Source organism: Macrobrachium rosenbergii, chromosome 53 (assembly GCF_040412425.1).
Source record: "Macrobrachium rosenbergii isolate ZJJX-2024 chromosome 53, ASM4041242v1, whole genome shotgun sequence".
Taxonomy (NCBI): domain Eukaryota; kingdom Metazoa; phylum Arthropoda; class Malacostraca; order Decapoda; family Palaemonidae; genus Macrobrachium; species Macrobrachium rosenbergii.
The window spans coordinates 13,122,101-13,139,157 of record NC_089793.1 but is presented as its reverse complement, the minus strand read 5'-3'; the positions used below and the strand labels follow the sequence as shown (position 1 = coordinate 13,139,157).

The 17,057-nt window shown below is 36.6% G+C and overlaps 1 protein-coding gene across 1 annotated transcript in view; it reads left to right on the top strand.

Moving 5' to 3' along the window:
* Positions 1 to 5,138: 5,138 nt before the first annotated feature.
* The window catches only part of Pus7 (pseudouridine synthase 7), a 35,335-nt gene continuing 23,416 nt past the window's right edge, over positions 5,139 to 17,057 (top strand). Inside the window, exons 1-8 of the mRNA XM_067096311.1 lie at positions 5,139 to 5,273; positions 7,822 to 8,022; positions 9,316 to 9,533; positions 10,389 to 10,486; positions 10,972 to 11,154; positions 13,082 to 13,234; positions 16,642 to 16,765; positions 16,899 to 16,977. Of these exons, the coding sequence (XP_066952412.1) occupies positions 7,879 to 8,022; positions 9,316 to 9,533; positions 10,389 to 10,486; positions 10,972 to 11,154; positions 13,082 to 13,234; positions 16,642 to 16,765; positions 16,899 to 16,977 (999 nt within the window). The 5' untranslated portion in view covers positions 5,139 to 5,273; positions 7,822 to 7,878. The remainder of the gene's footprint in view (positions 5,274 to 7,821; positions 8,023 to 9,315; positions 9,534 to 10,388; positions 10,487 to 10,971; positions 11,155 to 13,081; positions 13,235 to 16,641; positions 16,766 to 16,898; positions 16,978 to 17,057) is intronic.

Genomic DNA, 17,057 nt, shown 5'->3' with positions numbered 1-17,057 from the left:
GGTAGGATGGCGGGGAGAGTACAGAGGGCCAGGGTGGGTGTTGGGTGTGAGGTGCCAAGTGGTGGTGGTGGTGGTCAGATAGTTGGGTTAGTGATACATGTGGTGAAGAGTAATTTAATGGTGTAGAGGGGAGAGAATGGTAGCTGGGGGGAGGAGAAAATGGTAGGGAGAGAGAGAGAGAGAGAGAAAGAGACAGAGAGTTTGTGATGAACAGGAAGAGGAAAGAGGCAATAGAAGAAGCATCCAGCAAGAAGGAAGAGATCAATTGTTCTTAACTACTTTAGTCTGGTGGAGTGGAACAGGTGCTGGGAGGCTGCTTGGGTGGAGAGAGAGAGAGAGAGAGAGAGAGAGAGAGAGAGAGAGAGAGAGAGAGAGAGAGAGAGAGAGAGATCTAAATCTTTTGAAATATTTAAACCAAGGCAGACAGGCGAACGATACTGTTATCTGTGATATATTTGTACGTAAACACAGTCACACAGACGCGCAAACACAACTATATATACATATATATATATATATATATATATATATATATATATATATATATATATATATATATATATATATATATATATATATATATATATATATATTTATTTGTGTGTGACACGCGCACTAACAGGAAACCGTAGTCAGTGGTTAGGACATTCGCTTCATGGAATGAAATCCTATGCCTATGATCCTCTACTGACCTAAGCGGTAATTTATATAGCACATATATAGCAGAAATAAAACAAATAAAAAAAAATGAAATGACCTCTGACGAGGGTAAAAGTCCTGACCCGACACGAACACTCCTTAGTTACAAGAGCTGCGACCAAATGGAGATATTTATGCCATTCCTATTTGTTCGTTGATGGCAAATGTGATCTGATGACCTTCAGTTAAGCATCTTAAGTGGTCAAATGGTGATAGAAGTTGTTCGCGCTGTCCTTGTTAAGCTGTCAGTTCGCACCTGTTGGCACACTGTGAGCATCGCATTTTATTATAATACACATTTATCAAGTAACTCCTCCATATCTGGCTTCGTTTCAATCCGTTTTAGGCCTACTCTTGGTTGCATTCGCCCCTTTCAAACTGGGATTGCTAACACATGTTGTGATTAAAGGGCTCTCTCTCTCTCGAACGAACGAACGAAACAACGAACGAGCGGAGACTGCCCCTAACTTGCAATTGCAGTAGAGTAGGATGACTAACCATGATACGTTGATATCCATAATTGTTGACGAATAGTCCACTTTGAACTCTGCAACCTTCCATTTTGCTGTTACCCATTGCTCCTTTTGAATATTCTGCAAAATTCTTAGTCTTAACTTTGCCTAATCTCTCTCTCTCTCTCTCTCTCTCTCTCTCTCTCTCTCTCTCTCTCTCTCTCTCTCTCTCTCTCTCTCTCTCAATCCTTAACACGATAACGATTTCATAATGAAATCCGTTCAATTTCACATCTTAATGTGTAGTGAAATCTTGCAAGCCTAAGCTTACAGGAGGTGAAATCCGTATGAATGCAAAAAAAAAAAAAAAAACTTTGAATATGCTACGGGCGACCTGATCTAAATTCAAAAGCTGTCAAGTAATTTAACAAATTAGTTATCGATAGGTAATTGTATGAGATACCAATTACGCTGAATAAATAATATCTCTGTTTCATTAATTATATACTTTTCTATTTAGGTTATTATCCTCCGATCTTAATGGCCAGAGCTTGCGGAGTCTCAGGATTTTCATAAACAACGGACATCGGGAAATGTTGCAAGATATAGGTCGTCTTTCTACGTCTGTATCGTCAAGGTGCGTCCACACTGCAGTAAAACATGTCGTAAACACTCGTTGGCTACTTCTCGCATATACATCACAAACAAGTAACTGTTGAACGGCCATAAGTGGAAAACGAACTTTTGGCAAAAATTGGATAGTCATATGAAGCGCGCGCTAGTTGGAACTATACCAGTTAGTCGCTGACTTGTATTCAGCCTGTTTGTGATATGTGTGCAATAATGTGGGCCGATGTGTGTTTGTGACATGCTTCCCTGTAGTGTGGACACACCGTAAACAGCGTTGAGAGCCCTGAGAGGGCGGTGACATCGACATAGCATAAACAAGCAAAGTAAAATGTCAATCTGTCTGGTGTGTGAGCACAAAAGTGTGATGGTCGTTGGTTTGGAAAGGGATAGCAACACAACAGCCATTCGATCCTACTGAGGCTATCAAGCTGCGCGCAAACCACGAGCAGTAATGCTCGATAAAACCGTTTGTTCATTCGTTCTCGCTGAAAAATCTTACGCCGATGCAGGTATCTGTTCAAGAATACAGTACTGTAATGTATACGATAGACGCATATACAGAGACGAGTGGACGACTAGCTTACAGTAAAGGTCGGGTAATTTGTCCTGCCAATATTTCATTATTATTATGAAAGCATCAATTTCTTAGTATTCTAGTAAAATCTCCCTTTAAATGTCACCAGCAAGCAAAACTTGGATGGCAAAACAACCTTTCTGAAATATAGATCTAGAGGAGAAGATATAATCACTACCAACCAGCCTAAGGATTTTCAAGAAACTCGGGTGGAGCGATAAACTAGACTGTTTTTAAGGAGGAAAGTTCATAGGAAGCAGGAAAAACATAAGCAGGAGTTATTTTCAAAGCTAAGCATAGAGCATAAGGGAAAAATCTGGAGTACATCGACAAGTGTCACTGGCTAAACTAATTACCGTACTTCTAACTTTGACTCGTCAAAAAAAAAAAGTTATATCCAACCTAAGCCTTACGAGACTGCCTGTAGGTCGAGACCCGATGCGAAGAGAGGACTTTCCACTAACAGGATAAAACTAAAAACCTTCTTAGGTAAAATACCTGGGCCTGACAGCAAAGTTATAAGCCCACTTGCTTGGATAAACAAGATATGCTAATGGTGCACTGACGTCTGCCCCAAATGAGGTGCGAACTCCTCCCCCACATTTTTTCTTATTAGGTGTGATTTTTTTTCCAACTGACTAGGCCGAATGTTCGTCAGTACTGGCAACCAAGCATCCATATAGTAATTTTCAACCAATACGCATCAGCTTTGTTGAATATGTTTTAAACTAAAAGAACCAGTCAGGTTTTACACCCTGTGTTTCAATTTTCCTTGTTGAATGTTGTATATTTATATGTCACGTGCTTCGTTGATTTCAATTTTAAGCTAAGAACTGCACTGCCATTCAGCCACATCGCCTACACACACACACACACACACACACACACACACACACACACACACACACACACACACACACACATATATATATATATATATATATATATATATATATATATATATATATAACAATCACATATGGAACAGAATTAAATTTCTGACTCACATCAGGGTCGAACACAGATTTTCAGTTGAAAGACAAGACCGCTGCCAAGCCACACAAGAAGTTGGAACCTTAATACCACTGTACCTAAGGCTTTACCAGCGTGTTTTCCCCAATTTCCCGACTCACCAGTGACCCAACTGACACCATTTCATTCGAATTATCCTTTCTGTATGAATATGATAGAAATAATCAACACTCAATCACGTGTGGAACAGAAATAAATTTCTGACTCACGTCAGGCTCGAACCCTGGGTACGATCATGATGTGCGTCAGAAATTTATATATATATATATTATATATATATATATATATATATATATATATATATATATATATATATATATATATATATATATATATATATATATATATTTATATATATGTGTGTGTGTGTGTGTGTGTGTGTGTGTGTGTGTGTGAGAACAAACAACTGGAACATGCAATATCTCATAATGACAACAGACCGGAAGAAAAAGTGAAACGAAGATTTGACCGAACGCTTTCCTATTTTAACTGATATGAAATGAAATCTCCGTGCTGACGAACAATCTACTGTACTTGCAAACTCATTGTCTAAGAGTGTTATTTACAAGTTGTTCTTCCAGTTTGCCCATTACCTGGACTGGTACTATGAAGTTCTTCAGAATTTCTCTTTGTATTGAATGATTCTATGATATTACTGTCCACAGTATCCTCACAGAACAAAATTTGTTTGACATCCTTCTGACTGATGGGTACACTTATGCATTGAAAGAAGCTTCAAGTTTCTAAGTTGTCTTATCAGCAGGGGGTAAGACACCAAATTAATTATTTCTCGTTAAAATAATTTCGAAATGGAATTATGACTTTCAAGAATACTAATATTCAGTTTGGGAATGCAGTCCATCCCTATCGAGGCAAGACCGCTATCTTTAAAAACTAGCAGTGGTGATGTGCAATGCACATTTTTTTTTACACAAACAGAAATCACCCGTCCTCCACATGCATTGTGGTTTCTTACAGTTTAAATCACCAAGCTTCCTTAAATTAACCTTATGTAAAGGCTTATGACTTTTAGGTATGCAATCTACTTAACAGACTCTTGAAACCTGGCCTAGGCGTGTGGATGCATTTATAATTCATAAAAACTGCAAACTTTTAATTCAGCATTGACAGTCACGGAATGCTCATCATCTAGATCACGTCTTTATCACAACACAGGCTATACCAAGGTCTAAACCCCTAAAGAATACTTCAGATGAGTTAAACAGTGTACCGGACACTAGCATCTTTTATTAACGTTATACAATGCAACAAAGGATTAAAAACACCATCCCTGCATCACTCTGAGTGGAAATGGGAATGCAAAAACAAGGATGAGCTTACCTATAAACAGTTTTCTGGTTACGTTTTATGTTTTGATTCTCGGCACCACTCCGTCAACTACGAATTTTTGTTGTTCAATCACTGAATCAAGAATAACTAGGAACCATGACATCGTACCAAGTGCTTTATGCTACGTCCATCGAGTCAAAGGTCAAGGAAGCAAATGGAAAGAAGAAAATCAGAATCAGCACGTGTCAATTTCTAACCGGAAGCAATTCTGTAAATATTTTCCGAATGTCAACAAAGCAACTTAAACATGGCTACCAAAATATATGCAAATGACATACAAACCAAACTCCTGTTGGCTCATTCTTAATGTGACATTACAATGGACTCATCTGCACTGGATTATATACGCACCCAATATTCTTCAGTTGAAGATTATAATATAATATTAATAAACAACATCTTCATGCGGCCGTTAACAGTAACATGACCAGAAAACTGATGAGCCGTTACATAGGCAACGTTTACCTCATACCCGGTGTGGAGGACAGGCAATGTGAATTTCTCGTGTTTTGAATCGCTATCGAAAAACTGACCAGGTAAATTTTTTGTAATTTTTCTGTATAAAATCTTTTAATGATATCTCTCCAACGGTATACTTGTGAACTAGATAGTTATAAAGTAGACTATATTGATATCGCGCCAAATCCGTATAATTTTTTTATTTTGTTTTGGTCTCTACATATCATTAAAGTAGCTCAGGTGATCTTGTTGATGGTGCAGACCACTTGTTTGGAAATTCAATATTTTGCCTGATAGGCCCAGTCTTAGGATACTAGCCTACGTGAACCTTTATCTTGGTGGTTTATGGTATTCCTACCATCACTGGCAGTGTTGACCCTTGCTAGACTGCAGAGTAGGCCTAAGGGGTCACGAGTTCCTTGGGGGGGCTGCAACCCCTTCCTCTGTCAGATTAGGATTTGGCATCCGAGGTTAGGTTAGGTAAAGGTTAGTCTGGTTAGTTCATATTCCCTCTTGATTACTTACCACAGAAATGCTGATAAAACTTTACTTTAATTTCGCTGCCTGATTCCCGCCAGTCGTTGACCAGAGCACGTTCCTCACACGTAGTCTTTCCTACAATGCTAGGTCTTGACGTAACCAGATCTTACCTACCTAACCTAACTTAGGGTGACGTGCCCTGACCTGGCCAGATGCAGCGAAACTCCCCCCCAAAAAGGCTGTAACCTGTCCCAGTCGGCGACTGGCGGGAATCAGGCCGCGCAACTAAACTAAAGTTTTACCGAAATGCCTGCTAGGTCTGCATTAGCCCTGACCCCTTACTCTTTAATCTCTCCCTTTTTTTCCCCCCCATCCCCAATAGGTCTGGTGTAGGCTAGTCTCTGTGAACCTTTTTGATGACCCCCAGGGGGTAACCATGATTTTCGGGGGTGAAAACCCACGATGAATGAATTACAATAACAGGTATGGTGTAAAATGTATTAGCAAGATATGCAGTTGTAAAAAGTGCACAGGAAAGGATGACTAAGCTATGGGGTGCATCCTAGCCTAACCTTACCTTGCCTAACCAAATGTAACCCAAGGCCCTGGGTCTTAACTGATGGGAGAACCCCTGGGGCAGTCCATGCTAACCTAAACTAGAGCACCATATGTCATAAATGTGAAGTACAGAAATTCTGACCTCCTATACTGGATCTTAATTGGTTACAAGAAATCTCTAACTGACATCTGTAGTGAGATGGTGGCAGTCAGGTCAAGGGCCAAAAATTTCTGGTCTGAAATGCAGCGGTCCGTATACTCTTGTATAGTTCTATAGTTCTTTAAAGCATTATCTCTTTATGTGTCTATTTATCAGTAAAATGCTATGTTAGCCTATACTTGTTATAAACAAGAATGAAATATTATTTGTAGGTTGTCAAATAATTACAATTTTTTTCTGTTGTATGGATTAGTGGAGTACTCCAGCACCAGTCAGGCTGCAGTAATGGGTTTTCTTACGTTATCACCACCTAGTGATTTATGTATAATTAGATAAAGGAAATTAATTAAAGTAAATTTATAATTCATGTACACTGTACCTTTATATTTTATGGTTTTGAAATTATTTACTGCTCACTTAGATTGAAAATCTAATGGATACAGAATTATAACATTAGTCCTCCATTACTGTACCTTACCTGCAGATCAATTTATTATCTCTTAAAACAGAAACTAAAACGACAGTAGTGTCAATTTATTTATGGTCCAAGGTAAATCTAATTGTTTAGGCACCATTCATTGAGGTAAATAGAAATTAAATTATCTATCTATGTGAATGTACATATGTATATGGACACATGCTAACCTAACCTTCCATAATCTAACCTTACCTTGGGGCTACGCTCTACCTGGCCAGGGCTGCTTTGGTTCATAATGGACCCCTCCCCCCCCTTCCCATAACATTTGGGAAAAACTGCAGCAGTGACTACCTGGCCAGGGTGTGTCACCACTCTAGACCACCCCTAAAATTTTGGTGAAAAGAATGGCAATTATGCTTACATGAATACAGTACAATATAACCTAAGTCAACCTAGGACACCATGCATTAAAGAACTGTATCTGTTATGGAAAACATTAACAGTGAACTTAGGCAATTTTATAAAGATAAGGTAAGATCCCCCAGTAGCATCTTGGTTAATCTTTTGAGATGTTTTTGGTGTCATGGAAAAGTTTTAGAGTTTTTAGAAATAATAAACATGATATTTTAATTTTAGCCTATCTGGATATTGGTTAGAAACTAGCTGGTATCTAATAGGAATGCTGTACTGTACTACTATACTTAAGGGCAGTATTTGATAGTACAGTTGTAATGAGTTTTTGATAAGTGACTTGTAATGAATAGGCACTGAAGATGTTATGCAGGAATAGTTTGAGTGGTACCTCAGTAGCACACAAAATATTTAATGTGAAAATTATTTTATCAACTAAGAAAAAATGGCTTTCATAAAGAATCATAGATACATTAAAGATTCATGAGATGAGTACGTAACCAGGATACAGCATCCTAACTAACATGGGTGGTGGTGGAGGGATTGAGTGGTTGGTATGAAACAGTCAGGTATATTATAAATCTTAATCTTTTTACAGAGGCAGGTAAAGGGGGATGTCTTTTGCCCAGTAGGAACACTTCTCTGCTTTGAGCATATGCTTATCTGCAGACATGCCTGTTCCAGGTTCTTCATTGGTCTGAACAGAAGAGAACCCGAGAGTACAATATCATTTTGGTTGAGGGAAGGGATCTGTAGGACATACAAGTTAGTTTCTTGGCAGCGGTGTCCTCACATAAAGGTTAGTTGCAGGAATTTTGAGTTTTATGTGTTTGGACTTTTCTGAAGTACCGGTACCAGTAACATGTTTGTTGCTCAAGTTGTTAAAGCTCGTTTCTGGAGGTGTCACTCAATGTGTGTCATGTTATCTTTGCTGTATATGACTCACTATTACATAGATACATTTGATTAAAAAGGAGTTATTTTTAGAAAGTTAACTCAATAGCTCCCAATATCCATTTCATACACCTGACCTTAGTGAAAGTGCACTGTAGTTCTGAACTGAAACTAACTTGTAGGATTTGGAGATTATCAACAAAGTAGAGTTTTTGACAATTTCCATTAATGGGAGCATTGATGGAGATGAAAAGGTTGAAACAGCTGGGTCAACATAATCCCATTTTCTTCATGTGTGACATCATGACATTCTCATTGTTACCTGGAACATTTTTCTCTACAGTCTTGGGTAAAGAACACTCACTAAGAATATTTCCCTCTCACAGTTTACTTCAAATGGAAGTCCACTTAGTTCCTGAATCCCTTTCAGAGTGCAAATGCTATAAAGAATACTGCCTTTAGAGTAGAAACCTTGAGGAATGCTAGCCTTAACGGTGCATAAAGTTCTTTTTAGTAGACTTTACAAGACTGTCAAGACTAAATCCCATTTTGGAGCTCTGTCCACCAGTTGGACCAGAATTAAACTAGAAGTGTTATGCTTAGTCAGAGGAGAGGAGGCAGGTTTTATTTGCAGAAGCTGAGTGCCAGAACCACCACAGGAAAATGATAAAATCAGTTTCACTATAATTTTGAAGAGGTTGTTAACATAATTAAGTTTTTCAACACTTTGCTGCCTTGAAAACTACAGAAATTATAGTCTCTCTCTCTCTCTCTCTCTCTCTCTCTCTCTCTCTCTCTCTCTCTCTCTCTCTCTCTCTCTCTCTCTCTCTCTCTCTCTCTCTCTCTCTGATAAGAATTTTACAATCACACAACTACCCTATGGCTTGGAAAGTCAAAGAATTGTGTCGCTTAGTGAGAGGGAAGGCCTCTTATGTCCTTTACCATATAAAGAATTAGTTTTTTATCTAAATGTAAGGTTTAGAATGGATAATAATGTACAATGCTTGATTGAAATTGTGTTATTATTAAAAATGCATTAATTTTAATTGCAATATTTATCATGCATTTCCACATCTAGTAATTTATATTCCTGTTAACCATGTGATTTCATTACCATTAGAAACTGAAGTGTATGATTGTCTTTGTAGGACTGTAGATTTTTAGCCATTCTTTTTCATACCAATATTTTTTATTGCAGATGGACAGCGTGCACATGCAAGAGGATGGTAAGGAAGATAGTAATGTTGACATGAAAGGTGATGAAAAAATTACACAAGAGGGTGGTGAAGTTTTGCATGAGGAAGAAATTGCATCGGAAAAGAAGCCTGTGAAACCTAGTAATTCAGCAGAATCAGAAATTGGCATCGATGAGTATCTTGGGAAGCACCCAGGCTTCTTTGGAATCATAAAGCAGAGGTAGGATTTTTTATGCTTAAGTATTGACCATTGGGATTTAAAATACAAAAAATAACGAAATGTTGGCATAATCCTCTATCATGAAGGGAATATGCAAATATAAGTAGATGAAGTAGAAAAATTGCAATATTTAGTGTTGTTAGTAGACTGATTTACAAAAGCAGGGCATCAGTGTATTTACTCTGTTAATCTGGATATTCTTCCTGAACTTAGCTGGTAGTGAAAAAGTTTGAAAAAATGATAGTTTATTTCACTATTCTGTCTGTCTTTTTTTTTTTTTAATCGTGCCCATCATATTGTGATTGGGATGGGCAGGAATGTAAGCCAAGCCTAAACAGTAATCATTAATTGGAAAAAAATACATCTTGATATCTTAGATCATTTTCCTGTAAAGAAAGCAAGACAGAAGCTGGTACAGTATAAGTAAATTTATGCATAATTCTTTGTTATTTACAGTTATGTGCTGTCATTTGAATGACCTTATTTTAGTGATAAGTGTAAGTGACTTTTTAAATTGCCTATTCAGACTCTTCACATAAAAAAAATTTTGTTACCAAACCTCATTGAAATTAAGTGGGTCTGTAAATGGGCCAGGCTTCAAATGTCTAGCTTTACATACTATAGGAACAGTGATTTGACATCTAGATCTCTAAGTCAAAACTTGTGTAAAAATATTGATGATTTTTTTATTACCAAATTATGAGCTTGAGTATTTATTTATTTGTAGTAATAATCAGAATAGTTAATGTTTTTACCCTCCTTTGTGCTTATCAGAAATGCATTGGATTGTTTTGGTTTTCATTCTTGAACAATTGCTATACTGATTTATTTGAAATAAACATTTATATTTTGCAGATATTCCGACTTCATTGTAAATGAAGTGTCAAATTCTGGAGAGATAGTTCACCTTACAGACAGGAATATTCCCTCTCCCCCAGAAGTATCTGCTGGAGGTGAGTTCTTTATTTTTTTGTGTTCAAGTTGTAAAACATTACAGCACATTAAACCATTTAGGTACCTTATGTAACTATATGTAGCACTTACAGAACAAATAACAGATAAAGATGAGGCACCAAAAGTAATAGGGAAAAAAGAAAGAGGTAAAATTATTAGACCATTTGTTAAAGAATACTATACATAAAACTAGTCAAGGAACTTAGGACCTGGTAGTGGGAGAAGTTTGAGTTAAGTACTCAAGCTTCCTTGCCATATGCATATGTGGTAGAAAGACAGTGGACAATCATAATACATAAAAATTCAGCTTTTAGTTTTCTGATATCTTATTATTCTACAGTTACAGTGGTCAGCATTACCAAATTGTTTTTTGCCAGTGAATTTTGGTGTGTTGGATATGAATTTTCATTGTGTGCCTGCTGGTGTAAGGAACATGTTTGCAGTCTTTTTGTTGCATACATGAAGTTAGGCTATCTATTTCCAGAGTTACCTGACGAACTTCCACCTGAATTGTCACCTGCCGTTATTCAGCAGCTGGATGAATTAGTTGGGATTCCTCATCCTGCACGCATCCCATTGACACAGCCTCCTAAGAAATCGGAGCTCAGTAATGATGTCACAGATACGGATCCCCCAAAAGAACAAGATAAAACTACTGTCAAGAAAGGTTAATAACCAAGTTTTCATGATGTTTTAGGAAGTAGTGTTTGTATTTTTAAGTTGATATGAATGTCGAAGGAATATTGTATTTTAATGTCGATATATTTATAGTAATCATGATATACTGTACAGATATTTGCATTTTATATATACAATATATAGAGAGAGAATAATTGAGGTTGTTCTTTTTTTTTTTTAACAACAACAGATATAAGGATACAGGATTCCCAAATTGTTCATTTTTAGTTGGTAAAATGCTTCATTCATCATTTTTATCATTATCTTGTGGGTCCCATATCTTTCCTTTACAGGTAGCAATGAGGAACAAGGGTAATACAACTCCATTTTTTATATTTATTCTCACGGCGATTGCTGGTGGAGGGTAATTCAATATTCAGTCCCCATAGAGCCTTATGCCAGATCCTACTAAGAGCACAGAATGCTGAGAATGCCCATGAGTCATCTGTTTAACACCATGGCTGCCAGACCTACTGCTAGGGATTGTTACCCACCATTTCAGGCAGGGCAAGGCCCAAGTCTTTTTTCAAGTTGTCTGGAGGATCTTGGAGCAAGAGGTGAATTATGTGCTTACTCATAATGCAGTTGTTCTACAATGGGGCTTGTTCCAAGAAATATCTGATATAGCAGGAAGTGGGTTTAGAACCATGGCAATTAAGGACCTTGAAGGAAGGTTATCTGCAATTTCTGGAAATAACCCACTGTTTTCAGCTGAGCCAGTTCCCTTCACCTTTTAGACTATAGGATTGGAAAAATTTGCATCAGTAGGTGAGATTAATGGTAGCTGAGCAAGTAGAAGAGGCGGTAAACAACTGTGGGGCTTTTACAATCATCTTTTCATGGTCACCAAGAGGTCATGGGATGGTGGCCCTTCATTGATTTTTACCCATGTAACCAAATCATGTTCTAGAATCCTTTTTGGCTTTGGTTCAATGCCTCATTCAAAGAGGGGATTCTCTTCCTTCCATTGTTATGAGATATGCTGATTCCCAGTTACTGTGTGCTTCAAATGGAAGATAACATCTTTGTCTGTTCGAGTTTGGTTCCACAGTTACAGCATTCGTCTGTAGATATATTTAGATGATTTGCTGATAAATTCCCTCTGTTAGTTATGACAGCAACTTGGACTGTACCTCTCACTATGTCAGAGCTCTTCCTGCTTCCCTCATGCCTTGTCATTACAGTGACATCAGAGCTGCTTCCTCCCTCTGTAAGTTGCTGTTGAGGATAAGAAAAGTAAAAAGTTAGTGCATGAACCAGTTTTTATATTTTAACAAAACAAAAATGTTTTCAATATAAACCTAGCTTTCACCAAAAGGATATACATAGCAGTCCCCGTTTATGACGGGGCTTCCGTTTATAAACTGAAAGTCATTGTAAACCGAAAATCGTCGAAAAAAAAATCCTAAGAAATCCTTACTTTTAATGCTTTGGGTGTGTTGAAAATGAATGTAAACTGCATTTTTATGAGTCTTTCATCAAAAACCTCCAAATTTGCATTATTCTGCCATTTTGGAGCCATATTTCTTCTGTCGGATCGGTTATGCGATCGTCATAACCTTGGAACATGTGTCATAAACTGGGAAATAATTTCTGATGAATATATTTGAAAAGCGTCGTTTGGAACGTCTCGGGGACCACGTCATAAACCGGGGACTGCCTGTACTGTACCTCCCAACCATTCTGTTAGGTAAATGTTCAGTCATTTTCTTCTTCCTCTCTTCCTAAAAGTTCCTTCTTTTAGGATTAATGTTATCAGATTTGGGGGAATACACAAGAAACTAAGCAAAAGTAATGGGTTTGTAATGAAAAAGTTAATTTAGTTTTGATAAAGACACTTTTTTTTAAGAGTTACTGTTAAAAGAAATTAGCATAAGCCCTGAAAGTGAAGATACTTATTTTATTTACTCTTACAGGTCTGAATGAAGTTTTGATTAATGTAAACGGTGTTTCCAAAGAGGGACGTACTAACATTCATCGTGCTGTCAAAGCCAAATATGCGTCAGTAGTGAGTTGCTACAAGGAGAGTGATGATGGCAATAAATATATTGTTATTCAGAAAAAGAAAGGTGAGTAAATCTTTGTCATTGTTACACTTTTTAATGGTGAATACCCTGAACTTTGTTATTCATTATTTTATGTTGCTGGCCATTGTGATGGTGTAACAAGGATTACATTTACTCAGAAGATACCCTATAGGAAGAGAGATAATAGACTGTACAGGTAGTCCCTGGTTTACGACTGGGGTTCCGTTCTGACGCCGAGATGTAAGCTGAAAATCATTGTAACCCAGAATGTTGAAAATTGTAAGAAAACCTTACTTTTAATCATTTGGGTGTCTTGTAAATGATTTAAACTGCATTTTTATTGAGTTTTTAATAAAAAACCTCTAAATTTTTATCATTCTGCCCTTTTTTTGAGCCATATTTCTTCTGTCGGATCGGCGTCGTAAACCCGGAACGTGTTGTAACCCAGGAAATAATTTTTGGTGAATGTATTTAAAGAACATCGCAGGCTGAGCCCCTTGTAACCCAGGGACTGCCTGTATATATGTATGTTTTTTCAAGATTATTAACCTGTCTTTATTAAACTTAATTGTATAAAAATATATACAGTCCGACCTCTTAAAACCAGCACCCTTGGGACCAGGCCAAAGCTGAACCACAGAATATCCCAGATGTTAGAAATCACCCCTAAAACAAACCCTTATGCAGACAGTCTTGCCAGCTCATTCCACATATATAGTGCTGTGTTATCAAAAGTAGAACAAAACTTTTGAATAATCACTGTCATTCGTAAGGTTTAGTTCCCTAGCAAAATTCTGGCCTACTCCATAAGCTTCTGTCAAATTTTGATCTTCTTGCAACCTAGACCATGCTCACATCCTTTAGAACCCTAAAAAAGAGTTTTTGGTTAAACAAACTTTTCTGGTTTTCTATTTTTTTTGGCCTGAAAATCTTCTGGTTTTACTTTAAACCTAAAAAATCTGCTGTTTTGTTTTTAAACCTGCAGGTGTGTGTATGTATGTGAGAGAGAGAGAGAGAGAGTTGTATTAAGAATAATGGTAATTTTAGTAAAACTTGTTTTACATATTGTATGCAATTATATTTCATGCATTATTGTCATATCATATTATAATTTATGAACATAGCGGACTCACATCACTTGCATTCTGCTTATGTTTATAGTCTTACAATCATCAGTTGATTGCATTTTAATGACATCAGCACAGCCATTAGTTGCTAAATGAAATGCATTTCAGAGGTTCGTTTTATATGTAAATTATCAAAGCAATGATTTAAAATGCAACTCTATTTATAAATGCAGTAAATTAAATGAAGTAAAGGTTCATTTTATATGTAAATTATCAAAGCAAGGTTTAAAAATGCAACTCTATTTATAAATGCAGTAAATTAAATGAAGTAAAGGTGTGATTTTGCTATTTTCAGATGTTGCTTTTGGATCTTCCAAAACGTTTTGTGGCCTGCAAATTATTCGTTTCTTCTGCCACAGCTACAACCGTAAATTAAGTGGCATACATTCTTAACAATTTCCTCTTAATTGAGTGAAGGTTGAATACAGATTTATTTTATTCTTATTTATGGAAGTCACCATTGAAAATTAGCAAATTTTTAACAAGTTGACATACATTAGTTATGGTAACTGACATCAGCTAACGGCTGTTTCTCAATTCGATGGTTTATATGTCAGTACTTGCTGTTGTTTATGCCGGTGTCCAGTAAGTGGTTGTTGATTGTAAGACATAGTGATGACTTTTTAGACAAGTCACAGTGTTGGTAAGCCTGATTTAATTTATGAAGGTATGCATTTAACCTAATGAACGTTGGGTTCATGGTCTATTTATTAGTTAAAAGCTAATGCAGATATAATATGCATTATCAATGGTATCTACCGAAACTGAGACAGGCATACCTGTAGATAGCCTATCCTAGTGTAATCTACTGTAAATACACCTCACACTATACAGTACAGTACATGATGTATATAATAACATCATGTTTTTGGATGAAATTTTAATGATTGCCTGATACATGAGATTGGCAGATACACGAGTATAAACACAAATTAAAGTTCTTTTGTATCCTGTATATTTTTGAGTTTCACAGAATGTTTTTGTTGGAAATAAACTGCTCGTGTATTTGCAGAGCAAGCTTCAGTCCCGAAATTCAAAATAAATCCAAAAACTGAAATGTGGCACAGCCCTTGTAGCTGCTCTAGAACTATAGGCGGCTGATTCAAAAATATCTCGGAATAATGGAGTTACTGGACCATGGAATGCCGGGTTTTCAAGGCTGGACCGTAATTATTATCATGTAATTATACCATGAAGGGTTATACATTGATTTTGAGTGACTGGAGAAGTAGAGGGAGACTAGTATATGTGAAACTTGGAGGCATGGGTATGAGATGGGATCTCCCCCACCATTATATGACTAGTCATTCTCTTTAGAGGTCCTTAATGCTGTCGATGAAGTTGTTTTATCATGTAGGAGGTTGATGCATATCTTGATTGTTCAGGTTTTTTTGGGTAAATATGAGAACAAGAATCATCTACAAGTGTGAAGACTAAAATGCCAACTTTCATCAAGAAGTAGTTTAACTTTCATCAAGAACTCTTGTGCATAAAAAACACTGATGAGTGGACTGTTGGCACACCCATTGCATATTTTCTGCAGGTAAAACTGTTGACCTCCACATGAAGGGTTAGGAAAATGTGGATCTTTATCTAAAAAGGACATAAGGGAGAAAGAAAGGTATTTCAGATCAAGGTTTTAAAAAAAAAATGTTTCTATACAAATCTAGTAATCATAGCACCTTGTGCCTTATTCCCTTCCCTCACACACACTATGTTCTTGAGGTTTGACAAGGAAGAGTGAGTTTTGGAGGATGATGGAGTGCAGTCAGGGCATGGTCAGTTTGGTTTTTGTCTCATAGAATTTAGAAATTTTGTGCAACAGGAAAGCTGTTTGCTGAGAAGCAAGGCTGTTTGTGATTTAATGGGTTTTTAATGAAAAATATGTTTGTATGAAAAATATTTATGAAAACAATGTTCCTTTCTGGGAAAATGTGTGGTAAAAAACAAGTCAACATTTTGGTATTTTAGTATAAATTGTTTAAAATAAAGTTCTTTAACATTCTTCACCTTCTCATACAAAATCATTTGCATTATAATATACATGAAGTAGCGTTGAATATTACTAAAGTTCAGTCCCATCCTAACTGTTTTGACTGGCAGCTACTTTATGTTACATAAGAAGAGATGTGAATTGATAAATCTTATGCTTTTAGAAAAGGATTCTCTTTTAACAGAATATGATTATTTGAATCAGACACATACTGTACTTGACACTTTAGCAGTTTTCTCATTTCTTATTAGCAGTTTTCTCATTTCTTGTTAGGTGTGTATCACTGTGTGAATAAAGCAGATGTGGTTATAATTGGTTCACTTTTGCAGCTGCTGATGGCAGTATACCTAAGAGAAGTTCCTGGCCTAAATCACTTATGTACACTACATTTGTAATGTACAAGGAGAATATTGACACCTTGGATGCTATAAATCATCTAGCTAGGAGAACTGGGTATGTTTTTACCTAGCCATGAATTTTAAAAACATTTTGACATTGTTTTATGAGTGATAAATGTTGTAAATTTGTATGAGTGTAATGTTGTTGAGAGTTACATGTAAAATTGAAATTAATTTCCTTCTTTCAGAGTGAAACCAAACATGTTTGCCTATGCAGGAACTAAGGATCGTAGAGGGAAGACAAGTCAGCTTGTGTCTGTACCTAGGGTAAGTTTTGATGATACCTAATGAGGTATGAACAAACAAGTAAATAAGAAAATTAATGCTAGAAAGGGGGAAAACATTTT